Source organism: Heptranchias perlo, chromosome 13, assembly GCF_035084215.1.
Source record: "Heptranchias perlo isolate sHepPer1 chromosome 13, sHepPer1.hap1, whole genome shotgun sequence".
Taxonomy (NCBI): Eukaryota; Metazoa; Chordata; class Chondrichthyes; order Hexanchiformes; family Hexanchidae; genus Heptranchias; species Heptranchias perlo.
The window spans coordinates 59,013,983-59,039,543 of NC_090337.1; the positions used below are offsets into that span (position 1 = coordinate 59,013,983).

Genomic DNA, 25,561 nt, shown 5'->3' on the forward strand with positions numbered 1-25,561 from the left:
ATTGCAAATGTTATACCCTTGTTCCAAAAAGGGTGTAAGGATAAACCCAGCAACTATAGGCCAGTCAGTTTAACCTCAGTGGTGGGGAAACTTTTAGAAACAATAATCTGGGACAGAATTAACAATCACTTGGACGAGGGTGGATTGATTATGGAAAGCCAGCATGGATTTGTTAAAGGCAAATCGTGTTTAACTAACCTGATAAGGGTTTTTGATGAGGTAACAGAGAGGGTAGATGAGGGCAATGCAGTTGATGTGGTGTATATGGACTTTCAAAAGGCGTTTGATAAAGTGCTGCATGGTAGGCTTATCATCAAGATTGCTGCCCATGGAATAAAGGGGGCAGTAGCAACATGGATACAGAATTGGCTAAGGGACAGGAAACAGAGTGTAGTGATGAACAGTTGTTTATCGGACTGGAAGGTGGTGTACAGTGGTGTCCTCCAGGGGTTAGTGCTGGGACCACTGTTTTTTTTAATATATATTAATGATTTGGACGTGGGTGTACAGGGCACAATTTCAAAATTTGCAGTTGACATAAAACTTGGAAGGGTAGTAAAAAGTGAGGAGGATAGTGATAGACTTCAAGAGGATATAGACAGGCTGGTGGCATGGGCGGACACATGGCTGATGAAATTTAATGCAGAAAAATGCGAAGTGATACATTTCGATAGGAAGAACGAGGAGAGGCAATATAAACTAGAGGGCATAACTCTAAAAGAGGCACAGGAACAGAGGGATTTGGGGGCATATGTGCACAAATCGTTGAAGGTGGCAGGGCAGATTGAGAAAGTGGTTAAAAAAGCATATGGGATCCTGGGCTTTATAAATTGCAGCATAGATTACAAAAATATGGAAGTCATGATGGACCTTTATAAAACACTGGTTTGGCCATAACTGGAGTATTGTGTCCAGTTCTGGGCACCGCACTTCAGGAAAGATGTGAAGACCTTAGAGAGGGTGCAGAAGAGATTTACTAGAACGATTCCAGGGATAAGGGACTTTCGTTACATGGATCGGCTGGAGAAGCTGGGGTTTTCTCCTTGGAGATTTGATAGAGGTATTCAAAATCATGAAGGGTCTAGACAGAGTAGATAGAGAGAAACTGTTCCCATTGGCAAATGGGTCAAGAACCAAAGGACACAGATTTAAGGTGACTGGCAAAAGAACCAAAGGCGACATGAGGAAAAACTTTTTTTTACACAGCGAGTGGTTAGGATCTGGAATGCACTGCCCGAGGGGGTGGTGGAGGCAGATTCAATCATGGCTCTCAAAAGGGAACTGGATAAGTACTTGAAAGGAAAAAAAATTGCAGGGCTATGGGGAAAGGGCGGGGGAGTGGGACTAGCTGGGTTGCTCTTGCTTTGCAGGCACAGACTCGATGGGCTGAACGGCCTCCTTCTGTGCTGTAACCTTTCTATGATTCTAGTGTGGTTGGCATTTGGTGGTTGCAGGTCTGTGCCTAAGAAGTCCCTAGATTGCAAAAATCCAGCCACAGAAAGTCCCAACGAATCCTGCACAAGCAATAATGAACAGAATGCCTACCAAAAGTTCCAAACATATCTGGTTCAGAAACAGTGTGATCCAGCTTTAAATTAGGCCTCTTTCCCATCTTGTTGAGTGAGGCCTCCCTGTTTTAAATGGGTGCACAGCTAGAGTTGCCAACTCTGGTTGGTTTATTCCTGGAGGTTCCATTGCATGACATCCTGCCTCCCACTGCCCCGCTTCCAACATGTCCATCCTTATTGCACGTCTTCCCGTGCCAATTGGAAAGCAATAACTCTTCATGACTCAATTGGATGATTTTTTACTGCCAAACAGCCTTTTTTTCCCCCAACTGCTACATTTTTATAACTAATAAATGAAAGTATTCAAGGAAAATGACAAAAACACACATTGTTTTTAATGCTCCTATGATTTTTCTCCTGGGTTGCTCGCAGCAATGTAGTGGAGATTAATGTTCAATTCCTGGAGAATCGAGGACAATCCTGGAGGGTTGGCAACCCTATGCACAGCAAAATAAGAGCAGAGCTGCAGCTAAAGAGGAATACATCGTGGGACTGACTTGGCAATCATTAATATAATTTTGGGAGCAGTAATGAGGCCACTGCATACATGCAGCACGGCCTCAACAAGATGTATGCTTCTGCACCAAGTGTGCTTAAGCCTACCTTCCAGAATCTAGGGCTTCATGCACTCCGAGCAAAACTGAGGAATGGGCCCTATTGTTTGCGCTTGCAAATAAGTTTTATTTGCAAGTGGTGGATGTTGGAAAATTGTGCCCGCTCAGACTGCACTGTGTAGTTGCTAATTCTCTTCACTTGTACTTGGTGTCTTTTAATACCTTCATTAAAGTGTTTACTTCAAGGCCTCAGCCTGTTTCAAAAGCCTGAGCTTCAATAGGATACTTGTACCTCAATACAGTTGCCCGAACCTTTCAACCACATCTATCCATTCTGAGCATGTGCAATTGATCAAACAAGTCGTGCATGACTTGCAGGGTAGAAAAGTATGTCACTTCATCTTCTGAGGATTTGGAAATTTGTTTTTTTCAAAAAGAATTTGAAAGAAATAAGAGATTGAATTCTCAAAGCTTTATTTCAGGCAAGTCTGCCGTTACTAATAAATGCTGTGATCTATTATGAACTGCTTAGACAGAAAACATCTCTGATGATCGACACCCACAAGTGTGGTTTCTTTGATGTGTTTTTTTTAAAAAGTGATTAATGAAAAAGGGATTTTTTTAGTCACACTCCCGTTTATTGATGTTGAAAATTCAGTTAGAAAAATCTCTCTTCTGAACCATTTTTGAGGATCAAAGAAATGTTTTTAAATACAAAACTTGGAAACCCCAATACCGCCAGATACCAGCAACTTCCAATACTCCAGAATTCCTTGGCCAATCCTGCTGGAGCCCAGGACCCCACTCCCAGATCCTGCTTGACTCCTTCCTCAGTGCTCAGAAACTCCTAGTTCACATTTCCAGTACATCTGATCGAAGAACCACCACTATTGCTTCCAGACTCCAGGGAACCACTCCCAGTGATCCCAGATCCTCCTGCTTTAGTATTCCCAGATCAAAGAGGCCACCTCCCAGTGCTCTCAAAGGGGCATCGTTAAAATGATACTAGACCCCACACACCTTTATAGATGCTCCCAGTTCCCAAGGGATGCCATAGGGTGAAATTCTGTGTATAGAATTCTGTATAATTTCATTAAATTGAAAGAACATGTATAATTATTCCAGCTTGTGATGCTGTTGCTTGTTGGGTTATTCTAATAGTCATGTGACATTTTTCATGCTACTGTTAAAAGGTGATATAACAAACTTATTGAGAAGAAAATACATGCGGGTGGCCCTCAAATTTCACCAAGTATCTCTGGGTTTCAACTAAAACATCCTCAGAGACTTTGTTGGAACTCCACGGACTTGCTCCCCCCCCACACACCACAACTTGACTGAGGCATAGCTGCTATCATCTAAGTACTATCACTTTCTGCATACCTATAAGTCTATTAGAGGGTACAGTGATATGTGACAACTCTGGTCAGCAACTAGTATATTTTTAGAGCCCTTTATGTCCACAGCAGAAATCCAGTTCACTTTCTCGCCATGTTCAATACTGAGTTTTGGTAAAATATGATTACTTTTATTTTCTTTGCAGTCTTTTGCACCACGGTCACTTCCTTTAAACCCGAGACCTTTCTTAGCAGTGGAGCCAACTTTTGATTTTTTCCCAGCTGATTTTGAAGGGCCTTTGCCATCAGTCAGGATTTGCTCACTGACATCCCACAGCATGACCATTGCATCATTCCCTCCAGAAATCAGCCAATAAGGATGGGAAACAGAGTTCAGAAAATGGACCTGAGAAACACCGAGACTGTGACCACGGAACCCATGTTCCAGATCAAACCTTGTTCCTGACACTCTGAATAAGCGTATTTTGCCGTCTTCGGCCCCGCAGGCAAATATGTTGCCACAGCTAGCAACTGTTGTGAAGTGAGCCAGTGGCGGATTGAAAAGCTGGCACCCAGCTTGCTGCTGCATCTCTTCCTCTTCTTCTTCTTCTTGTGCCAGGTCCTGAAGGTTCACAATCCAAATAGGACGAGCTTTCTGCAAGTTCCACAGCATCACCTTCCCGGAGAAATCAGAAAGCAAATCACTTTAGAAGTAAATGGCTGACAATTAGATTAACCGTTCTTACAACTTATCAACCAGGAGTGAACTAACTGAAAGGACATTAATGACTTTCATCACTTAGAGTCTTTTGGATGTAATTTATGTGTTGTTACTCCCATATACAGGAATACAATCTTAACAAATTGGTCTTTTTTCCCTCTAATTGACTGAAGTACGACAATATTAAGATTCTGATATTAGGAATCCAGGAAACTTTCGTATCTGGATTATCTACTTGGTAGTCATTAAGCCATACAGACCAGAGGTTACAGGTTGGGTCCCTGGTCTGTCATGAGTTGGCTGATCTCAGTCTGGGCAGCAATTGGGGAGTTATAATTGTCCTTAGGACCCTAGGCGAAGAAGAAAAAAGGAAGCCAAGATTTCCATTCCTGAGCATTATCTAGGAACCCCTGCTGGTAAGTGCATGCATGTGAATGTCCAGTGAGGACAAAATTAGCCTGGGCTGTGATGCCCCACATTCACTGTCTAGACTCACGCATGAAGAGTGGCTATCTATGGCAGTTACCAGAGGGCTACCACCACCTGTGGAATCTAACAAAAGTCAGCACCTTCAGAAGGAGAGAAGAAAAAAGAAAAATTGGGATTTAAAGAGACTCGATGTCCAATGTACAAGAGTCCAATATTGGATTAATAGTCTCAAAGTGGAGGAATCATACTGTATCCATGATGTCTTCTAGGTTTATAGTCTATTAGTATAAAGAACAGGAAATATTGCAGTTAAACCAATAAAATTTAAGGTTATGTGATATACTTGTGAGATAATTAATTACTTGAAATTACTCACACCACCAGTAACAGACCTGTAACCACCTGTATTTCACTCTAATGTTATACAGCACAAATGGTCATTACCCAAGTTTGGAAGGACAAAGGTTTTTCACAGTTCAACTGGAGATAGAATAAAATTTACACCCTGAAATTACAGATCCCCCCCCAATTATGCTTTACTGAAATTCTGATAACAACACTGAGCAGGCTTTGCAAGTTTGCTCTTAATCTTGCAAGTATATTTGCTAAGTATATAAGTATTTTTTAAAATCTTGTATAGAGTATGCACTTCTGGTCCACAAACCTTATTTCCAGTAGTTATGATTATTGGTTATGCTTTTCTGTCAACTTTTATCATTGTAAATTGCTATGCCAACATTTCCCTTTCAATTTTGCTATGTCAACTGTCATGATGTAGTTGTAGGCATTGGCCATTAGGTAGCTCTGTGGGGTGAATTTCTGATGTCCCTCTCCCAACTCCATCGCCACCTTGTGTGTGTATATTATAAATACCAACACACACACACATCAACTAACTGTGAGCAATGGCACTAGCAATTTACTAGTATGCTAGTAACATTAATTGCAGAACATCACTGCATGGATCTTTGTATTGATTGCATAAGCAGGTTACCCAATTTGAACACTTCTCATCCTTTCTACAATAGCTATTTAGAATGACATTTGGATATAAAACTGATTATTATTAAGTTTCAGATTTACTTCAACTTTCATTCATTGTAGAAAGTGTGTTAACTCTATTAACAACAAAAGCATATTAACACCAAAACGAAAACAGAACATTTTAAATTACTTGTTTTTTTTTCCCTTTTCTTTGCCAATACTGGAAAATGCAGGGCATTAATACAATGAGAAAGTTAGCTAACTCTAAATCCCAATAGCAGTGCTGAAATATTATCTGATCCTAAAGATTCGCATTACTATCTTGTCACCTGCTGAGGTAAAAATACAGGTCTGTTACTGGTAGTGTGAGCAATTTCAAGTAATTAATTATCTCACAAGTATATCACATAACCTTAAATTTTATTGGTTTAACTGCAATATTTCCTGTTCTTTATACTAATAGACTATAAACCTAGAAGACATCATGGATACAGTATGATTCCTCCACTTTGAGACGATTAATTCAATATTGGACTCTTGTACATTGGACATCAAGTCTTTTTAAATCCCAATTTTTCTTTTTTCTTCTCTCCTTCTGAAGGTGCTGACTTTTGTTAGATTCCACAGGTGGTGGTAGCCTTCTGGTAACTGCCATAGATGGCCACTCATAAGTAATGTTTTTTTTTAAAAAATACAATACACCATGAAATATTTTCCTGCACAGATAATCAGAGCTGAACGCATGAAAGTTTTATTAAAACTATCCCGTACACTAGTTACACACAGCATATGTGAAAGAAATGCCACCATCTTGCAAGTCTGCTGCTGACCCATGCTGATTGAATTTAGTTTTGTTTAAACATTCACCAGTGCACATTTCTACAGGTGCAGAAGTACAGGACAAGGTCCATTTAAGTTGTTTAAAAAAAACATTGTGTGATTAACTTTAAAAACCATTAGTGAGGGTGAAATTACTTTCGATGCAATACGCATTGACTTTTAAACTCTGGTATAAGTGGTATTAAAGCAGATGTGTTCAAATTATGGGCCCCAAGCGTAGGCCTACTTGAGTTTATATTTCTTATTTGCTGGTTTATTCCGTTTGAATTTTGTGGAGCTTTGTAAAATGCTATTTCTAGCACCGTTGCCTCACTGATGAATAAGTGCATCACAATACCAAGATCTGTTAGTGTCAGCAATTTGAGACCTATGCAAATGAATAGAACATGGATTGAACTTTATACATGGCCCCTGAAAGTTCACGGTATACAGCCCACAAAGACACGAAGTTCCTGTTTTAAGGCACTTTACACTGGTGCTCAGCAACAGGGGAGAATGGCACGCAAGCAGGGGTCCCTGACCACCAGAAGGCAGCCTCCATTTTTAGTGTACCTAGCTCTCTCCAGTCTCCACTGGAGAGCCAAGAGAAAGAAACACACCTTTTCTGTTTCCACTCTTGGGACCTAAAAAAATTGGGTCACAGGCAGCTATTAAAGGTGCAGACTGCCTTATTTGTTATCGAGTGCAATTGGTGCCAGGTGTGTTGTGCTCCAGTTGGCAACGAAAAGATAAAAAAAACTTGCATTTATATAGCGCCTTACACGACCTCATGGTGTCTCTGCACTTTACAGCCAAAGAAATACTTTTAAAGTGTAGTCACTGTGGTAATGTAAAAAACACAGCCAATTTGGCACAGCAAGGTCCCACAAACAGCAGTGAGATAACGTCCAGATAATCTGTTTCTTAGTGATGTTGGTTGAGGGATAAATATTGGCCGAGTGAAGCTCTTCTTCGAATAGTGCCATGGGATCTATTACGTCCACCTAAAAGGACAGACGAAGCCTCTCATCCAAAAGATGGCACCTGGCAGTGTAGCACTCCCTCAGAACTGTCAGCCTGGATTACGTGCTCAAGTCCCAGGAGTGGGACTTGAAATCACGACCCCCTGACTCAGAGGCAAGAGCTACCACTGAGCCACGGCTGACACCTAGTACAAGTCGTCTTTTTGAAAAGGTACATTTACTGGGTCAGTCAGAAATATTAACAAGCAATCTCCTCCTCCTTGGAAGATAAGAGTCTAAATGAGGTAGAGGCACAAAGGGATCTAGGGATACAGATTCACAAATCATTAAAAGTAGCAACATAGGTTAACAAAGCCACTAAAAGTGCAAATAAAGCACTGGGATTCATTTCTAGAAGAATAGAATTCAAAAGCAGAGAAGTTTTGTTAAACTTATATAGAACTTGGTTAGACCACAAGTAGAGTGATCAACAGATTTTAGTTTAGAACCCTGCATGGTATACACATGCTTGGATAAAAAAATAAACACTGGCCTCCTCTCACAGTTCCTTGAAGCTGTGTCAGAGCAGGAGTGCAGGAGGCCTGATCTGATGCAGGCCAACTGTCTAGCATCAGAGCCATGGATTGATAAACAAAGAGACTGATGCATGGGGACACCATAAGAGAAAGGGAAGAGGCTTCTCTTTCTGTCTCTCCAGTGAAATTTCTGCCCAATTACCTTTGTCCTTTTAACTATCACTTCAAAATTGAAGCCCAAAGGAATAATTTACAGGCGGAAATTATTTGTGTCTCACAAGGAGCTTCAGGTTCACTTTTCTTTCCTTTATACTCCAATCAATAAATGATTTCAACTCAGAATATTGATGGTGTGAAAGTGTTTAGATTACATAAGGCATCCAACATTTCATATAAAAAGGACATATTTTCTCCCAAAATAGATTCAAGATTTTTGCCTTCAGAGAACAAGCTGCTATGCTGTATGTTCTTGAACAGTCAGTACTAGGTGTTTCCAAACTGAAAACATCTGTCTGGTTATCAGCTGGAATAATGAAAAGTTGTCTCTAGAACTAGGATCCATTCTTTTCAATCTTTGTTGTGCCAAAGAAAAGACTGTTCAACTGAACTGAGGAAATTATTTCTGATCCTGTATTATGAAATCTTGCTTGAAAAACCACGCATTAAATGTCCTCCTGAACCTTTTCGAATTCATTATGTGACCACACAAGCAAGATGTTTAAAATACTATACACACCTGCATATCTAATCCACAGGAGAGTAAACTCTGTGGCCGGTGAGGTCGGAAGGTCACACAGGAGCAAATATTTGAATGTCTCCTCAGAGAGCGGCTGACCTTTTTGCTTGCCAAGTCTATGACCTTTATTGATCCGGAATCATCCGCAGCTGCAAGATGGCTGTCCGTTTCGTTAACGGACAAGCAGTTTATCTCGTCCTCATTCACGTGGAAGCGCTCAGTGGGTTCCTTAAGAGACCGAGTGTCCAGTACGCTTATTGCTTGGCCGTGAGATGCATACAGTGTGTTGGGACAAGTGTGCGAAAACGACACGCAGGTGACATCGTCGCCATCTCCTAGATTCAGGCAGCCGATGGCAGCGCCCTGGCTGTTCCAGACTGTAAGGGCTCCCTCCTCCGTCCCTGATGCCACAAGACCCTCACTGCTAACATCCAGGCACAGCACAGATGAATCCCCTGCAGTCCACTTGGTGGCCATACCTAAAAAAAAGTGCAAAAATAACATATAAGTGCCAACGTTTCCCTCACAGAAACCGCAGCAGATACTCAGACTTAGGGTGGCAGCAGATACTCAGACTTAGGGTGGCAGCAGATACTCAGACTTAGGGTGGCAGCAGATACTCAGACTTAGGGTGGCAGCAGATACTCAGACTTAGGGTGGCAGCAGATACTCAGACTTAGGGTGGCAGCAGATACTCAGACTTAGGGTGGCAGCAGGCAAGGGCCCAATCTGTAATTGTTAATCAGCAATAATGTACCCAGTGCTCCTCGCCAGGCCCAGCAACCTGCCTCCCTCTCCTCACCGTGCCCCACCCCACGGACCCAGTGTCCCCTCTCACTCTCGCCCCGCCTTCAGCCTATTCATTCCCCCCCACCGCAATTCGGCTCTCCAGTCCCGCTGTGCGGCCTAGGCCGGGCGCAGCGAGTCCGTCCGAAAATAAGATCCCTGCCCCTCCTCCTCCTCCTCCTTCGCATCTACCCGGCCCCGCGCGCGGATCCTACTCTTCGCCAACGGTCGCCTCGCCGCTCGCGATCGCCCAGACCGCGAGCCCGAGCCCGAGCCCGGCCCCGCGCGCACCCTCTACCTCACAGCAAGCAGCGCCACGCGACTGCGCGGGCACGGCACATGTGGCCCCCGGTAGCCTGTGCGTCGGAGCCGTTCTTCCATCTCATCTCCCCCCCCTCGGTCAGTAGTGGAGTCAGATGCGGGTGAGGAGAGGGAGTAAAGCTGAGAGAGTTTGGCTGACCTTACTACGCGTTCGGGTGCTATGGAACACACAAAAAAAATAAAGGCAATTGCACAGCCGGTGATAACTGTAATCCGTGATTCAGTTCCGGAAAGTTGTGTTGAGAAAACCCCCTCAGTCTGTGTGAGGCTTCAAAATGCCCGTGCGATGCTAGGGGTTAATCTCCCTCATGGAACGGACTCCCTGTGGTGGAAGGGGTATCCGTGATAGCTTTTAAAGGGGAGGGGGAGGAGGGGACAAATGTTTGATGAAGAAAAAGGAGAGGGTACAAATATTTGATGATGAAAAAATTTGAAAAGGGTATGAGGAAAAGGGCAGGGCAATGGGATGAAGTGGAGTGCTCTTTCAGAATTCTGTCGTTCCAAGTGAGGTCTTTCTCCTGATGAGACATTAAACCTGTGGGCCCATTCAGGTGGACGTTAAAGGCTCCAAAGGCACTATTTCAAGAAGAATCCAGGTCTGGACTGATTTTGATCACCTGTGGGAGTCTGAGTGGAATTTTCCAGATTTTTTCCCACCTTTTTGGCTTTGGGTTTCTATTTTTGTGTTTTTTGCCTCTCCCCAGGAGTGCTGGGGGATAGGAAGTACCTAGTTATGCTCCAGGCACCATGAGTGTGGGGCAGGCTCGATGGACCAGCTGGTCATTCCCTGCCTGTCATTTTCGTATATTCGTGAGAGCAGGGAGTGCTTCTGACATTCCTCCCTCAACCAACACCATCAGGAGCAGATCATTTGTCCAATGGCTGTTTGTGGGTTCTTGCAGTTGTCAAAATGGTGGTTGTATTTGCTTGCAAAGCAACAATTACTACACTTCAGAATAATTTTTTGTGCTTGTTATGTCCGATAAATGCTCAAGTTGGTGTGGTAATGTAATGGCTGCTTTTATTTCAGATTCACTGGAAAATTCCTCTGGCTGACATTCAATATAAGAGGAGACACTGGAGTGTAATTGCTGCAGTATTCTTGCTCCCAACAGGGGGCCCCTCTAGTGTTCAATATGCAGGTACAGTACATAACACTTTACCCTCTCAGAATTTTAAGATGACAATAACCTAAGAATGAGCCTGGTTAACAGCTTAAAAAACATTAAGTAAAGAAATTCAGCAACTACGCCACATAATTCAGTGATTAAAACAACCGTAGCACTCTCCCAGTAATACGCAGGAAAGATGAGTTGTGCCAACACTGGAACCCTGATGAAATCCTCTATGCTCTTCACCATCTACAAGTCCCAAAAATTTGGAAGTTTCCTTGACCGTTGAGGATATCTTCGAGTAGATTTGATAATGGGTGAGCTCGGATTACTAACAGGAGCAGTAGATGATAACGTCCTGGGAGGTGGTTGCTTTGTAACGCATGGGAATAGGAGAATCGTTCCCACAGCTACTTCCTGCTTTTTGTGGACAGGACATACCTGGGCAATTTTCCACATTGTCGGGTAGATGCCAGCGTTGTAGCTGTACTGGAACAGCTTGGCTAGAGGCGCAGCTAGTTCTGGAGCACAAGTCTTCAGCATTACAGCTGGGATGTTGTCGGGGCCCATAGCCTTTGCTGTATCCAGTGCACTCAGCCATTTCTTGATATCACGTGGAGTGAATCGAATAGACTTTAGTGGCGGGTCATGTGCAACACTATCATTTGGTAAATTAAAGGCAGTAGATCAGTGCAGTTCTCGTAATTGATCCTTATGACGCATCCACCGAAACTAATAATGTAACTGCTCCAATCTGCTGTTCAGTAACACCAACACTTCATTTTGGAATTGATATAATACTTTTTCTCACGCACGATATTGCTTTGAAGTTGGTGATCCAGCATTACAAAGCTTTCTTCTCAACACTGATGTTTCCAAGTCAGGTTTAAAAATAGCAAAATGGATATGCAACATTCTTCCAGTGACAAAGATCATCCAAGATGCTTTGAGTTTCTTGGAGACAGGCTAAAATTTTTTTAAATTCGTTCATGGGATGTGGGCGTCGCTGGCGAGGCCGGCATTTATTGCCCATCCCTAATTGCCCTTGAGAAGGTGGTGGTGAGCCGCCTTCTTGAACCGCTGCAGTCCGTGTGGTGACGGTTCTCCCACAGTGCTGTTAGGAAGGGAGTTCCAGGATTTTGACCCAGCGACGATGAAGGAACAGCGATATATTTTCAAGTTGGGATGGTGTGTGACTTGGAGGGGAACGTGCAGGTGGTGTTGTTCCCATGTGCCTGCTGCTCTTGTCCTTCTAGGTGGTAGAGGTCGCGGGTTTGGGAGGAGCTGTCGAAGAAGCCGTGGCGAGTTGCTGCAGTGCATCCTGTGGATGGTACACACTGCAGCCACTGTGTGCCGGTGGTGAAGGGAGTGAATGTTTAGGGTGGTGGATGTGGTGCCAATCAAGCGGGCTGCTTTGTCCTGGATGGCGTTGAGCTTCTTGAGTGTTGTTGGAGCTGCACTCATCCAAGCAAGTGGAGAGTATTCCATCACACTCCTGACTTGTGCCTTGTAGATGGTGGAAAGGCTTTGGGGAGTCAGGAGGTGAGTCACTCGCCGCAGAATACCCAGCCTCTGACCTGCTCTTGTAGCCACAGTATTTATATGGCTGGTCCAGTTAAGTTTCTGGTCAATGGTGACCCCCAGGATGTTCATGGTGGGGGATTCAGCGTTGGTAATGCCGTTGAATGTCAAGGGGAGGTGGTTATACTCTCTCGTTGGAGATGGTCATTGCCTGGCACTTATCTGGCACGAATGTTACTTGCCACTTATCAGCCCAAGCCTGGATGTTGTCCAGGTCTTGCTGCATGCGGGCTCGGACTGCTTCATTATTTGAGGGGTTGCGAATGGAACTGAACCACTGTGCAATCATCAGCGAACATCCCCATTTCTGACCTTATGATGGAGGGAAGGTCATTGATGAAGCAGCTGAAGATGGTTGGGCCAAGGACACTGCCCTGAGGAACTCCTGCATCAATGCCCTGGGGCTAGATGATTGTCCACCAACAACTACTACCATCTTCCTTTGTGCTAGGTATGACTCCAGCCACTGGAGAGTTTTCCCCCTGATTCCCATTGACTTCAATTTTACTAGGGCTCCTTGGTGCCACACTCGGTCAAATGCTGCCTTAATGTCAAGGGCAGTCACTCTCACCTCACCTCTGGAATTCAGCTCTCTTGTCCATGTTTGGACCAAGGCTGTAATGAGGTCTGAAGCCGAGTGGTCCTGGCGGAACCCAAACTGAGCATCGGTGAGCAGGTTATTGGTGAGTAAGTGCCGCTTGATAGCACTGTCGACGACACCTTCCATCACTTTGCTGATGATTGAGAGTAGACTGATGGGGCGGTAATTGGCCGGATTGGATTTGTCCTGCTTTTTGTGGACAGGACATACCTGGGCAATTTTCCACATTGTCGGGTAGATGCCAGCGTTGTAGCTGTACTGGAACAGCTTGGCTAGAGGCGCAGCTAGTTCTGGAGCACAAGTCTTCAGCATTACAGCTGGGATGTTGTCGGGGCCCATAGCCTTTGCTGTATCCAGTGCACTCAGCCATTTCTTGATATCACGTGGAGTGAATCGAATTGGCTGAAGACTGGCTTCTGTGATGGTGGGGATATCGGGAGGAGGCCGAGATGGATCATCCACTCGGCACTTCTGGCTGAAGATGGTTGCATACGTATCAGCCTTGTCTTTTGCACTCACATGCTGGACTCTGCCATTATTGAGGATGGGGATGTTTGCAGAGCCTCCTCCTCCCTTTAGATGTTTAATTGTCCACCGCCATTCACGACTGGATGTGGCAGGACTGCAGAGCTTTGACCTGATCCGTTGGTTGTGGAATCGCTTCGCTCTGTCTTTTGCATGTTGCTTCCGCTGTTTAGCATGCATGTAGTCCTGAGTTGTAGCTTCACCAGGTTGGCACCTCATTTTTAGGTACGCCTGGTGCTGTTCCTGGCATGCTCTTCTACACTCCTCATTGAACCAGGGTTAATCCCCTGGCTTGTTGGTAATGGTAGAGTGAGGAATATACCAGGCCATGAGGTTACAGATTGTGCTGGAATAAAATTCTCCTGCTGCTGATGGCCCACAGTGCCTCATGGATGCCCAGCTTTGTGCTGCTAGATCTGTTGTGAATCTATCCCATTTGGCATGGTGGTAGTACCACACAACACATTGGATGGTGTCCTCAGTGCGAAGACGGGACTTCATCTCCACGAGGACCGTGCGGTGGCCACTCCTACCAATACTGTCATGGACAGATGCATTTGCGACAGGGAGATTGGTGAGGACGAGGTCAAGTAAGTTTTTCCCTCGTGTTGGTTCGCCCACCACCTGCTGCAGGCCCAGTGTGGCAGCTATGTCCTTCAGGACTCGGCCAGCTTGGTCAGTAGTGGTGCTAGTGAGCCACTCTTGGTGATGGACATTGAAGTCCCCCACCCAGAGAACATTTTGTACCCTTGCTACCCTCAGTGCTTCCTCCAAGTGGTGCTCAACATGGAGGAGGACTGATTCATCAGCTGAGGGAGGACGATAGGTGGTAATCAGCAGGAGGTTTCCTTGCCCATGTTTGACCTGATGCCATGAGATTTCATGGGGTCCAGAGTCAATGTTGAGGACTCCCAGGGCCACTCCCTCCTGACTGTATATCACTGTACCGCCACCTCTGGTGGGTCTGTCCTGCCGGTGGGAGAGGACATACCCAGGGATGGTGATGGAAGAGTCTGGGACATTGGCTGAAAGATATGATTCTGAGAGTATGGCTATGTCAGGCTGTTGCTTGACTAGTCTGTGGGACAGCTCTCCCAATTTTGGCACAAGTCCCCAGATGTTAGTGAGGAGGACTTTGCAGGGTCGACTGGGCTTGGTTTGCCGTTGTCGTGTCCGGTGCCTAGTGGTCTGATGCCGGGTGGTCCGTCCGGTTTTATTCTTGACTTTTCGTAGCGAGATTTTACAACTGAGTGGCTTGCTAGGCCATTTCAGAGGGCAATTAAGAATCAACCACATTTTGGGTACGGTAGCATAGTGGTTATGTTACTGGACTAGTAATCCAGAGGCCTGGACTAATAATCCAGTCATGAGTTCAAATCCTGCCACGGCTGCTGGGGAATTTAAATTCAATTAATTAAATAAAAAAAAATCTGGAATTAAAATACTAGTATTAGTAATGGTGTCCATGAAACTACCGGATTGTCGTAAAAACCCATCTGGTTCACTCATGTCCTTTAGGGAAGGAAACCTGCCGTCCTTACCCGGTCTGCCCTTTCTGTGACTCCAGACCCACAGCAATGTGGTTGATTCTTAATTGCCCTCTTAAATGGCCTAGCAAGCCACTCAGTTGTAAAATCTCGCTAAAATTGTCGCCATCATTTTCTGAAACGTGGCTAGAGCCAATGCAATACCAAACTTCAGCCTTTTGTAACGATAAAGTCCTCAATGCATGTTTATTGTTGTCAAATTCTGACTTTCTTCAAGCTCCAATTTCAATTAAGCTTGGGAAAGATCTAATTTAGAAAATTGTTGGGTGACACTGAGATTAGTGAACAATTTTTCAGCACTGGACAGGGGATATTCATAAACATCTAAACTAGGGTTCACGCCTATATGACAGTCACCACAAATTCTTATACCATCGTCAGTTTTACTACATGCACGATTGGACTTGCCTAGTCGCTGTGGTTGATTTTCTCACTTACAACCTCACGCTCCATGCGACCTGTTTCCGCTGATATGCTTTTCTTTAGAGCGTAGGATACTGCTCAGGGCTTAAAGTTTTTTGGCTACACCCCTCCTTCACATTAAGATGTATTTGAATACCCTTTGCACTGTGCTTTTGATGACATAATAGTTACACCTATCCAGACAGGGACCATGATTTTACGTTGCCCCTTTCGTGTTATGGAATGTACAGGAAAACACATCTCTATCCGTATCACCTCATGGTACGCTTTGTTTCTTAGGTCGCTCGCGGAATCGATGGAATGGACTTTTGTTTTTTCCTCGCAGCGCAATGAAGTGATTTGGGGCCATCTTCTCCCTGACTCCAATCTAGCAGCACCTTCTGATTTCCACAATCTCTAGCTCGATTCCATGTAGTTACGGCATTCAACCTTAAAGAAACATCGGTCTGGATGATGATTATTTTTACCACACCTTCAACATGGTTGAGCGACTGTTCACTCCGGAGCTGTTGAACTCTGTGGGATGTAACTCACTAGTATGCCAGGCAGCAGTCTCCATCCCAAGTGCTATTTTGAGAGATCTAGCAGACTTGAGTTTGTCTTCCTCTGTGTCGACATTTTTCTCTAACATACAAAGTGGGCTCTTGTTGCGTCATCAAGGACCCCATCAAAGTCACATACTTTGGACAGTTTCCTTAGTTGTGCCATGAACCAAGAAACATTTTCAACATCTCTTTGCCTCTTCTGGTTAAACCTGAGCTTTTTCACAATAACGAGTGGATTCGGATGTTCTTTGACGACTTGGACTAACACCTCATATGTTTTGTCTTTAGGCTGGGCACGAGCGATCAGATTCTTAATCAATGTATATGCTTTGTAGATCGTAAGCAAAACTGCTGTCTTTTATGCATCCATTGTAAGTTGATTTCACTCAAAATAAAAATTAAGTGTTTCTACATTCTCACTCAAGCTAGACCCTGTTTGGTACTCTTTGATTTTTGCAGCTGTTGCTGATATGATAATAAAAATGGTAGTGACAAGGTTGACCATTAACTCTAACAAAGATGCTCAATGTTCGATCTCCATAACAATGTGTAGTCCGCTATCCTTGTCACTAATTGCTATGTCTGATAAACACTCAATTTGGTGTGGTAATGTAATGGCTGCTTTTATTTCTGGAAAATTCCATCTGGATAACATTCATTATAAGGGAAGACCCTGGAGAGTAATTGCTGCAGTATGCTTGCTCCCATCAGGGGGTCCCCTAGTGTTCAATTAACAATATGCAAGTACAAGGTGAGGATACCTTATCAAGGTGAGGGCTGCTAGTACTGGGGATTGGAAAAAATTCCATTTCAGGCATCCCGTGTCAGCACTAAGCATTTGCAGGTCAAGTGCAGTAGGATTTAGATGCAGAGTGAAGCTTCCCTACTCTGCACAAACAATGTGCCTCCGCCACAATCTCAGAAGAGCTTCCCACATGCTTCTAGTGTTTTTTTTTCATTTGCCACATAACCATCTTACAGCCATGCAGTAAGATTGCAAATTAGTGCTGAATTAGAGGGACTTTTGTGTTGTAGTCCCATGCTCCTTAGAAACTGGATTGAGACCGCAATTCTGAATAATTCATTGACTGAAATACTTTCAGATGTAATAAAGCAGTATATGAATATAGTCTCTTTCATTCTGTTGCTCCCTTTTGCATTTGAAGTATTTTTTAGCCACCTTCTATCATTTTTTAAGAAAAAATCTTGACACTCCCACCTCACCACCTAAGAATTTGTTTTTTTTTGGGCAACAATATTTTTGCACACTTGTCAGTGCCCAGATAATGTTGGCATGTTGTTTGTGATACACTTACTCTCCTTTTGGTTCAAGTTTCTTGAGCAAAAGAAGAAGCACAGATGTCAGCTTGGCTCAGTGGTGCCACTCTTCAAGCCCCACTCCAGGACTTGATCACAAAATCTAAGCTGATACTTCATTGCAGTGCTGAGGGAGTGCTGCATTGTTTGAGGTGCCAACTTTCAGAAGAGATGTTTAACCTGGGTTCTGTTTGCCAATTCAGGTGGGTGGAAAAGGTCCCATGGCATAATTTGAAGAAGAGCAGAAGAGTTCTGGCATCCTGGCTAACATTTTTCTTTCAGCCAACACCACTTAGTCAGATTAACTAGTCATTCATCTCATTTATTGTTTGTGGAACCTTGCTGTGAACAAATTGGCTGTAAGGTACGTTGGAATGCTCTGAAGGCGTGGCAGGTGCTATATAAATGCAAATTGTTTTTCTTTTTGCAACATGATTTTGTGCTTTGGGTTGTCCTAGATTCCAAGTGGCAATACTGAAATCATTGGCAGATGGCTCATTTCCTGTTGTTCAGTTGGCTCGTTTGTGTGAATTTAACTGACATCTAATGATCCCCTTCAGCTGTATTAACCCCAATTTGTTGTCAAAATAACCTTTAACTACCGCATGCTACAAAAGCTTGCTAAAGATGTCAAGAGTATGCCTCGCCTAAAAGAATGAAATTGGTGGGAAGTGGGGAGAGCAATCTTGCAGATATGTAAGTGTCTTATTGAAATGTCTGGCTAAATCTGGATATCCATGGGCATTAATCTAGTATATTTTCAGTCCCATTTAGAATATCATAGTTTGTGCATTGACCCAATGAAGTTGATTGAATTTATTGTAAGAAGCAGTGCCAAAGCTTTAGCATTTCTTCAAATCTGACTTTTTTAGGTACGTTTGAGCTTGTGACATTCTTTCTCAGTTGGAACTCCTTTTGCTAAGTAACATCCTTAGCTTGAAGGATGGGTGACGACGTTCTTCAAGGTCCCTGCCAACACAGTTCTGAAACTGACCACTAGCATGTGCTCAACAGTAATCCCAGGTGACTCACTTTCTACCCTCCTTCTTATGCAAAAGCATCTAGTTTCTGCTCACCAATCCCCGTACCTGTGCACTTGAGCCTGGCACTCAACTGCTGATAGAACAGGCCACAAAAGTGCATTTCACCATTCTGTGGTGAAATACAGCAATGTTCTGGGGTGCTGTGCCCTCCCCTCCTTCAATCACTTCCAAGGATGGTTCTGTTTTTACAGTATCATGGAAAGTTATGGCACAGACGGAGGCTATTCGGCTCATTGTGTCCATGCTGGCCGAAAAAGAGCTATCCAGCTTAATCCCACTTTTCAGCACTTGGTTCATAGCCCTGTAGGTTACGGCACTTCAAGTGCACATCCAAGTACTTTTTAAATGAGTTGAGGGTTTCTCCTTCTATCATCCTTTCAGGCAGTGAGTTCCAGATCCCTACCACCTGGGTGAAATTTTTTTTCCTCAGCTCCCCTCTAATCCTTCTACTAATTACTTTAAATCTATGCCCCCTGGTCACATCCTCGTAAATCTCCCCTGTACCCTCTCTAGTGCAATCACATCTTTCCTGTAATGTGACCAGAACTGTATGCAGTACTCAAGCTGTGGCCTAACCAATGTTTTATACAGTTCTAGCATAACCTCCCTGCTCTTATGTTCTGTGCCTCAGGTAATAAAGGAAAGTATCCCATATGCCTTTTTAACCACCTTATCTACCTGTTCTGCTACCTTTAGGAATCTGTGGACATGCACTCCAAAATCCCTTTGTTCCTCTACACCTCTCAGTATCCTCCCAATTATTGTGTACTCCCTTGCTTTGTTTGCCCTCCCCAAATGCATTACCTCACACTTCTCCGGATTGAATTCCATTTGCCACTTCTCTGCCCACCTGACCAATCCATTGATATTCTCCTGCAGTCTTCAGCTTTCCTCCTCACTATCAACCACAAATCCATATTCAAATCCAAATCATTAATATGTAGCACAAAAGGCAAGGGACCTAGTACTGAGCCTTGCGGGACCCCACTGGAAACAGCCTTCCAGTTGCAAAAACGCCCGTCAACCATTACCCTTTATTTTCTGCCACGGAGCCAATTTTGGATCCAACTAGCCACTTTCCCTTGGAACCCATGGGCTTTTACTTTTACTTTCACCTTTTCTTCTCACCACTTTCTATTCACTCACCCCTTTTACTTTGTGCTTTTACTTGTAGTGTGCTAAAATTTTGTCTTCTCCATTTTTTGATCATTAATCAAATGTTCCAGTCAGTTTCTCAATAGTTTTATTATCAGAGAGCAAACATTCTGTGATTGGACACAGGGTCATTGCCACTGAGGAAGGAACATTTTGAAACTGACTGTATTTCAAACATAATTTCCCATGGGGGGGGGGTAAGGAAGGGCATCCAAAGCTAGAGCTCCCTGGATGACTAAAGTTATAGAGATTAAAATGAATCAGAAAATGGAGGCTTATGATAAATGTCAGGTTTATAATGCATTAGAGAACCAAGCTGAATACAGAAAGTGCAGAGGAGAACCAAAAAAGGAAATAAGAGGGGCAAAGAGAGTGTATGAGAATAGATTAGCTGGTAATATAAAAGGGAATTCTAAAGTCTTTTATAAACATAAATAGTAATAGTCAAAGGAAGGGTGGGGCCGATTGGGGACCAAAAAAGAGATCTTGTGGAGACTGAGGTATGAATGAGTATTTTGCATCTGTCTTCACAAAAGAATTGTAAACAATTTTACAACACCAAGTTATAGTCCAGCAATTTTATTTTAAATTCACAAGCTTTCGGAGGCTACCTCCTTCCTCAGGTGAACGATGTGGAAATGAAGTCCTCGAAAGAAGTTCACAAAAGAAGAGGATGCTGCCAATGTCATAGTAAAGGAGGAGATAGAGAAATTGGATAGGATAAAAATAGATACAGGGGAATGACTTAAAAGATTCGCAGCACCCCAAGTAGAAAAGTCACCTGGTCTGGATGGGATGCATCCTAGGTTGCTGAGGGAAGTCAGGCTGGAAATAGTGGAGGCTCTGGCCACAATCTTCCAATCCTCCTTAGATATGGGAGTGGTGCCAGAGGACTGGAGGATTGCAAATGTTACACCCCCATTCAAAAAAAGGGAGAGAGATAAACCAGGTAACTACAGGCCAGTCAACCTAATGTTGATGGTGGGGAAACCTTTAGAAACAATAATCCGGGACAAAATTAATTGTCACTTGGAAAAACATGAGTTAATCACTATCAGGAAGTCAGTGGGAAATAAAGTGGTGACAGAAACAAAAGGCAGTAAGGGAGAGTGTACAGAACATGACCGGACAGATGGTCTGAGAAAGCAGGGCAAAGACCAAGGGAAGTCCAGATTAAACTGCATTTATTTCAATGCAAGAAGTCTGATGGGCAAGGCAGATGAACTCAGGGCATGGATGGGTACATGGGACTGGGATGTTATAGCTATTACTGAAACATGGCTAAGGGAGGGGCAGGACTGGCAGCTCAATGTTCCAGGGTACAGATGCTTTCGGAAAGATAGAGCAGGAGGTAAGAGAGGAGGGGGAGTTGCGTTCTTGATTAGGGAGAACATCACGGCAGTAGTGAGAGGGGATATATCCGAGGGTTCGCCCACTGAGTCTATATGGGTAGAACTCAAAAATAAGAAGGGAGAGATCACTTTGATAGGATTGTACTACAGACCCCCAAATAGTCAATGGGAAATTGAGGAGCAAATATGTAAGGAGATTACAGACAGCTGCAAGAAAAATAGGGTGGTAATAGTAGGGGACTTTAACTTTCCCAACATTGACTGGGACAGCCATAGCATTAGGGGCTTGGATGGAGAGAAATTTGTTGAGTGTATTCAGGAGGAATTTCTCATTCAGTATGTGGATGGCCCGACTAGAGAGGGGGCAAAACTTGACCTCCTCTTGGGAAATAAGGAAGGGCAGGTGACAGAAGTGTTAGTGAGGGATCACTTTGGGACCAGTGATCATAATTCCATTAGTTTCAAGATAGCTATGGAGAAGGATAGGTCTGGCCCAAAAGTTAAAATTCTAAATTGGGGAAAGGCCAATTTTGATGGTATTAGACAGGAACTTTCAGAAGTTGATTGGGAGAGTCTGTTGGCAGGCAAAGGGACGTTTGGTAAGTGGGAGGCTTTCAAAAGTGTGTTAACCAGGGTTCAGGGTAAGCACATTCCTTATAAAGTGAAGGGCAAGGCTGGTAGAAGTAGGGAACCTTGGATGACTCGGGAGATTGAGGCCCTAGTCAAAAAGAAGAAGGAGGCATATGACATGCATAGGCAGCTGGGATCAAGTGGATCCCTTGAAGAGTATAGAGATTGCCGGAGTAGAGTTAAGAGAGAAATCAGGAGGGCAAAAAGGGGACATGAGATTGCTTTGGCAGATAAGGCAAAGGAGAATCCAAAGAGCTTCTACAAATACATAAAGGGCAAAAGAGTAACTAGGGAGAGAGTAGGGCCTCTTAAGGATCAACAAGGTCATCTATGTGCGGAACCACAAGAGATGGGTGAGATCCTGAATGAATATTTCACATCGGTATTTACGGTTGAGAAAGGCATGGATGTTAGGGAACTTGGGGAAATAAATAGTGATGTCTTGAGGAGTGTACATATTACAGAGAGGGAGGTGCTGGAAGTCTTAACGCGCATCAAGGTAGATAAATCTCCGGGACCTGATGAAATTTATCCCAGGACGTTATGGGAGGTTAGGGAGGAAATTGCGGGTCCCCTAGCAGAGATATTTGAATCATCCACCGCTACAGGTGAGGTGCCTGAAGATTGGAGGGTAGCAAATGTTGTGCCTTTGTTTAAGAAGGGCGGCAGGGAAAAGCCTGGGAACTACAGACCGGTGAGCCTGACATCTGTAGTGGGTAAGTTGTTGGAGGGTATTCTGAGGGACAGGATCTACAGGCATTTGGAGAGGCAGGGACTAATTAGGAACAGTCAGCATGGTTTTGTGAGAGGAAAATCATGTCTCACGAATTTGATTGAGTTTTTTGAAGGGGTAACCAAGAAGATAGATGAGGGCTGTGCAGTAGATGTGGTCTACATGGACTTCAGCAAAGCCTTTGACAAGGTACCGCATATTAGGTTGTTACATAAGGTTAAATCTCACGGGATCCAAGGTGAGGTAGCCAATTGGATACAAAATTGGCTTGACGACAGAAGACAGAGGGTGGTTGTCGAGGGTTGTTTTTCAAACGGGATGCCTGTGTCCAGCGGTGTGCCTCAGGGATCGGTGCTGGGTCCGCTGTTATTTGTTATTTATATTAATGATTTGGATGAGAATTTAGGAGGCATGGTTAGTAAGTTTGCAGATGACACCAAGATTGGTGGCATTGTGGACAGTGAAGAAGGTTATCTAGGATTGCAACGGGATCTTGATAAATTGGGCCAGTGGGCCGATGAATGGCAGATGGAGTTTAATTTAGATAAATGTGAGGCGATGCATTTTGGTAGATCGAATCGGGCCAGGACCTTCTCCGTTAATGGTAGGGCGTTGGGGAGAGTTATAGAACAAAGAGATCTAGGAGTACAGGTTCATAGCTCCTTGAAAGTGGAGTCACAGGTGGATAGGGTGGTGAAGAAGGCATTCGGCATGCTTGGTTTCATTGGTCAGAACATTAAATGCAGGAGTTGGGATGTCTTGTTGAAGTTGTACAGGGCATTGGTGAGGCCACACTTGGAGTACTGTGTACAGTTCTGGTCACCCTATTATGGAAAGGATATTATTAAACTAGAAAGAGTGCAGAAAAGATTTACTAGGATGCTACCGGGACATGATGGTTTGACTTATAGGGAGAGGTTAGACAGACTGGGACTTTTTTCCCTGGAGAGTAGGAGGTTAAGGGGTGATCTTATAGAAGTCTATAAAATAATGAGGGGCATAGATAAGGTAGATAGTCAAAATCTTTTCCCAAAGGTAGGGGAGTCTATAACGAGGGGGCATAGATTTAAGGTGAGAGGGGAGAGATACAAAAGGGTCCAGAGGGGCAATTTTTTCACTCAAAGGGTGGTGAGTGTCTGGAACGAGCTGCCAGAGGCAGTAGTAGAGGCGGGTACAATTTTGTCTTTTAAAAAGCATTTGGACAGTTACATGGGTAAGATGGGTATCGAGGGATATGGGCCAAGTGCAGGCAATTGGGACTAGCTTAGTGGTATAAACTGGGCGACATGGACATGTTGGGCCGAAGGGCCTGTTTCCATGTTGTAACTTCTATGATTCTATGATTCTATGAATCAATGAGAGCCAACAAGGATTTGTTAAAGGCAAATTGTATTTGACTAACTTGATGAAGTAACGGAAAGGGTTGATGAAGGTAGTGCGGTTGATGTGTATATGGACTTTCTAAAGACGTTTGATAAAGTTTCACATAATAGACTTGTTAGCAAAATTGAAGCCCGTGGGATTAAAGGGGCAGTGGCAGTATGGATACGAAATTGACTAAGGAACAGAAAGCAGAGAGTAGTGGTGAACGGTTGTTTTTCAGACAGGAGGGAAGTATACAGTGGTGTCCCCCAGGGGTCAGTATTACGACCACTGCTCTTTTTGATATATATTAATGACCTGCGGTTGCATATACAAGGCATAATTTTGCAGGTGACACTCGGCAAAAATAGTAAACAGTGAGGAGGATAGGAGCAGACTTCAGGAGGACATAGACTGGTGAAATGGGCAGACACATGGCAGATGAAATTTAACGCAGAAAAGTGTGAAGTGATGCATTTGGAAGGAAGAATGAGGAAAGGCAATGTAAGCTAAATGTTACAATTTTAGAAGGGGTGCAGGATCAGAGAGACCTGGGGATGTATCATCTTTGAAGGTTGGAGGACAAGTTGAGAATGCTGTTTTCAAAACAAAACATACGGGATCCATGGCTTTATGCATAGAGTACAAAAGCAAGGAAGTTATACTAAACTTTCATAAATCACTGGTTAGGCCTCAGCTGGAATATTGTGTCCAATTCTGGGCACCACACTTTAGGAAGGATGTGAAGGCCTTGGAGAGGGTGCAGAGCAGATTTACTAGAATGGTGCCAGGGATGAGAGACTTCAGTTACGTGGAAAGACTAGAGAAGCTGGAATTTTGCTCCTTAGAGCAGGGAAGGTTAAGGGGAGAATTAATTGAGGTGTTCAAAATTATGATGGATTTTGATAGAGTAAATAAGGAGAAACTGTTTCCACTGCCAGAAGGGTCGGTAACCAGTCGACACAGATTTAAGGAATTGCCAAAGAGCCAGAGGTGAGATGAGAATTTTTTTTACGCAGCGAGTTATGATGATCTGGAATGCACTGCCTGAAAGGGTGGTGGAAGCAGATTCAGTAGTAACTTTGAAAAGGGAATTGGATAAATACATGAAGGGAGAAAATTTCAGGGCTATAGGGAGAGAGCAGAGGAGTGGGAGTAATTGGATAACTCTTTCAAAGAGCCAACACAGGCACGATGGGCTGAATGGCCTTCTTCTGTGCTGTAAGATGCTATGATTTCTTGCGTTGTTTGGTTGTGCACTCGGTTTAGGTTTTTGCTTCACACATTTCATCATGAGGTAATATTTTGGCCACGGCAGAGACTATTTGGTAAATTCACCAATCCTCTGCTTTCACCAGGGAGCCATGTTGTAAGGGAGCATGGTTCAGAAAATTGCCTTGCCATTACAGTGTTGTAGCTCTTACTTAGACTATGCTCCTTTTGAGCACAGCTTGCCACTGGTAGTGCGGGAGAGCTGAATTTACTCTGATAAACCACTTGTTTATGAGCTCACTTGAGTAGGCCTTAATCGTAAAGACCAAGAAGTAGGAATTGAGCGTCTAAAGCATTAAAGATGTGTTATAGTTTGATAAAGGCTCCAATGAGGATGGTGTGTTTCACCAAGCAAAATGGTTTTGGCTTTGCACCGCTGCTAAACTTGTGGAGTGTAAATCCAGAGGCATGGCCTGAACTGACTCTGAAGCAAAGTGTAATGAACTCCCTCTTCACTCTTGTGTCAGGTCGGGCACAGACTCCGTATTGAGGTTGTATTGGTTCAAAGTGGTTTCTCATGCTAGGGTTACAGCGTGAATGCCTTTTTACACAGGTCCTAATGCACTCCAGTCATTTCTGTTACGAGGTAGGATTTGGATGTTTCCTGTTG

The 25,561-nt window shown here is 43.8% G+C and overlaps 1 protein-coding gene and 1 long non-coding RNA gene across 7 annotated transcripts in view; one reads left to right on the forward strand and one right to left on the reverse strand.

The window, feature by feature from the left end:
- Positions 1-2,579: 2,579 nt before the first annotated feature.
- The window catches only part of wdr53 (WD repeat domain 53), a 31,463-nt gene continuing 8,481 nt past the window's right edge, over positions 2,580-25,561 (reverse strand). The window contains exons 1-3 of one of the 6 annotated variants that reach the window (XM_067995556.1): positions 9,893-9,998; positions 8,647-9,125; positions 2,580-4,135 (exon numbers count right to left, since the gene is read on the reverse strand). In XM_067995556.1, coding sequence (XP_067851657.1) covers positions 3,506-4,135; positions 8,647-9,123 — 1,107 coding nt within the window. In that variant the 5' untranslated portion in view covers positions 9,124-9,125; positions 9,893-9,998 and the 3' untranslated portion in view covers positions 2,580-3,505. The other 5 variants (XM_067995554.1, XM_067995552.1, XM_067995553.1 and 2 more) reach the window with 5 other exon arrangements.
- Positions 9,435-16,536, forward strand: LOC137331630 (uncharacterized). Its single transcript, XR_010965529.1, has 3 exons — positions 9,435-9,854; positions 10,784-10,895; positions 15,822-16,536. It is a non-coding gene; the product is annotated as an uncharacterized lncRNA (long non-coding RNA).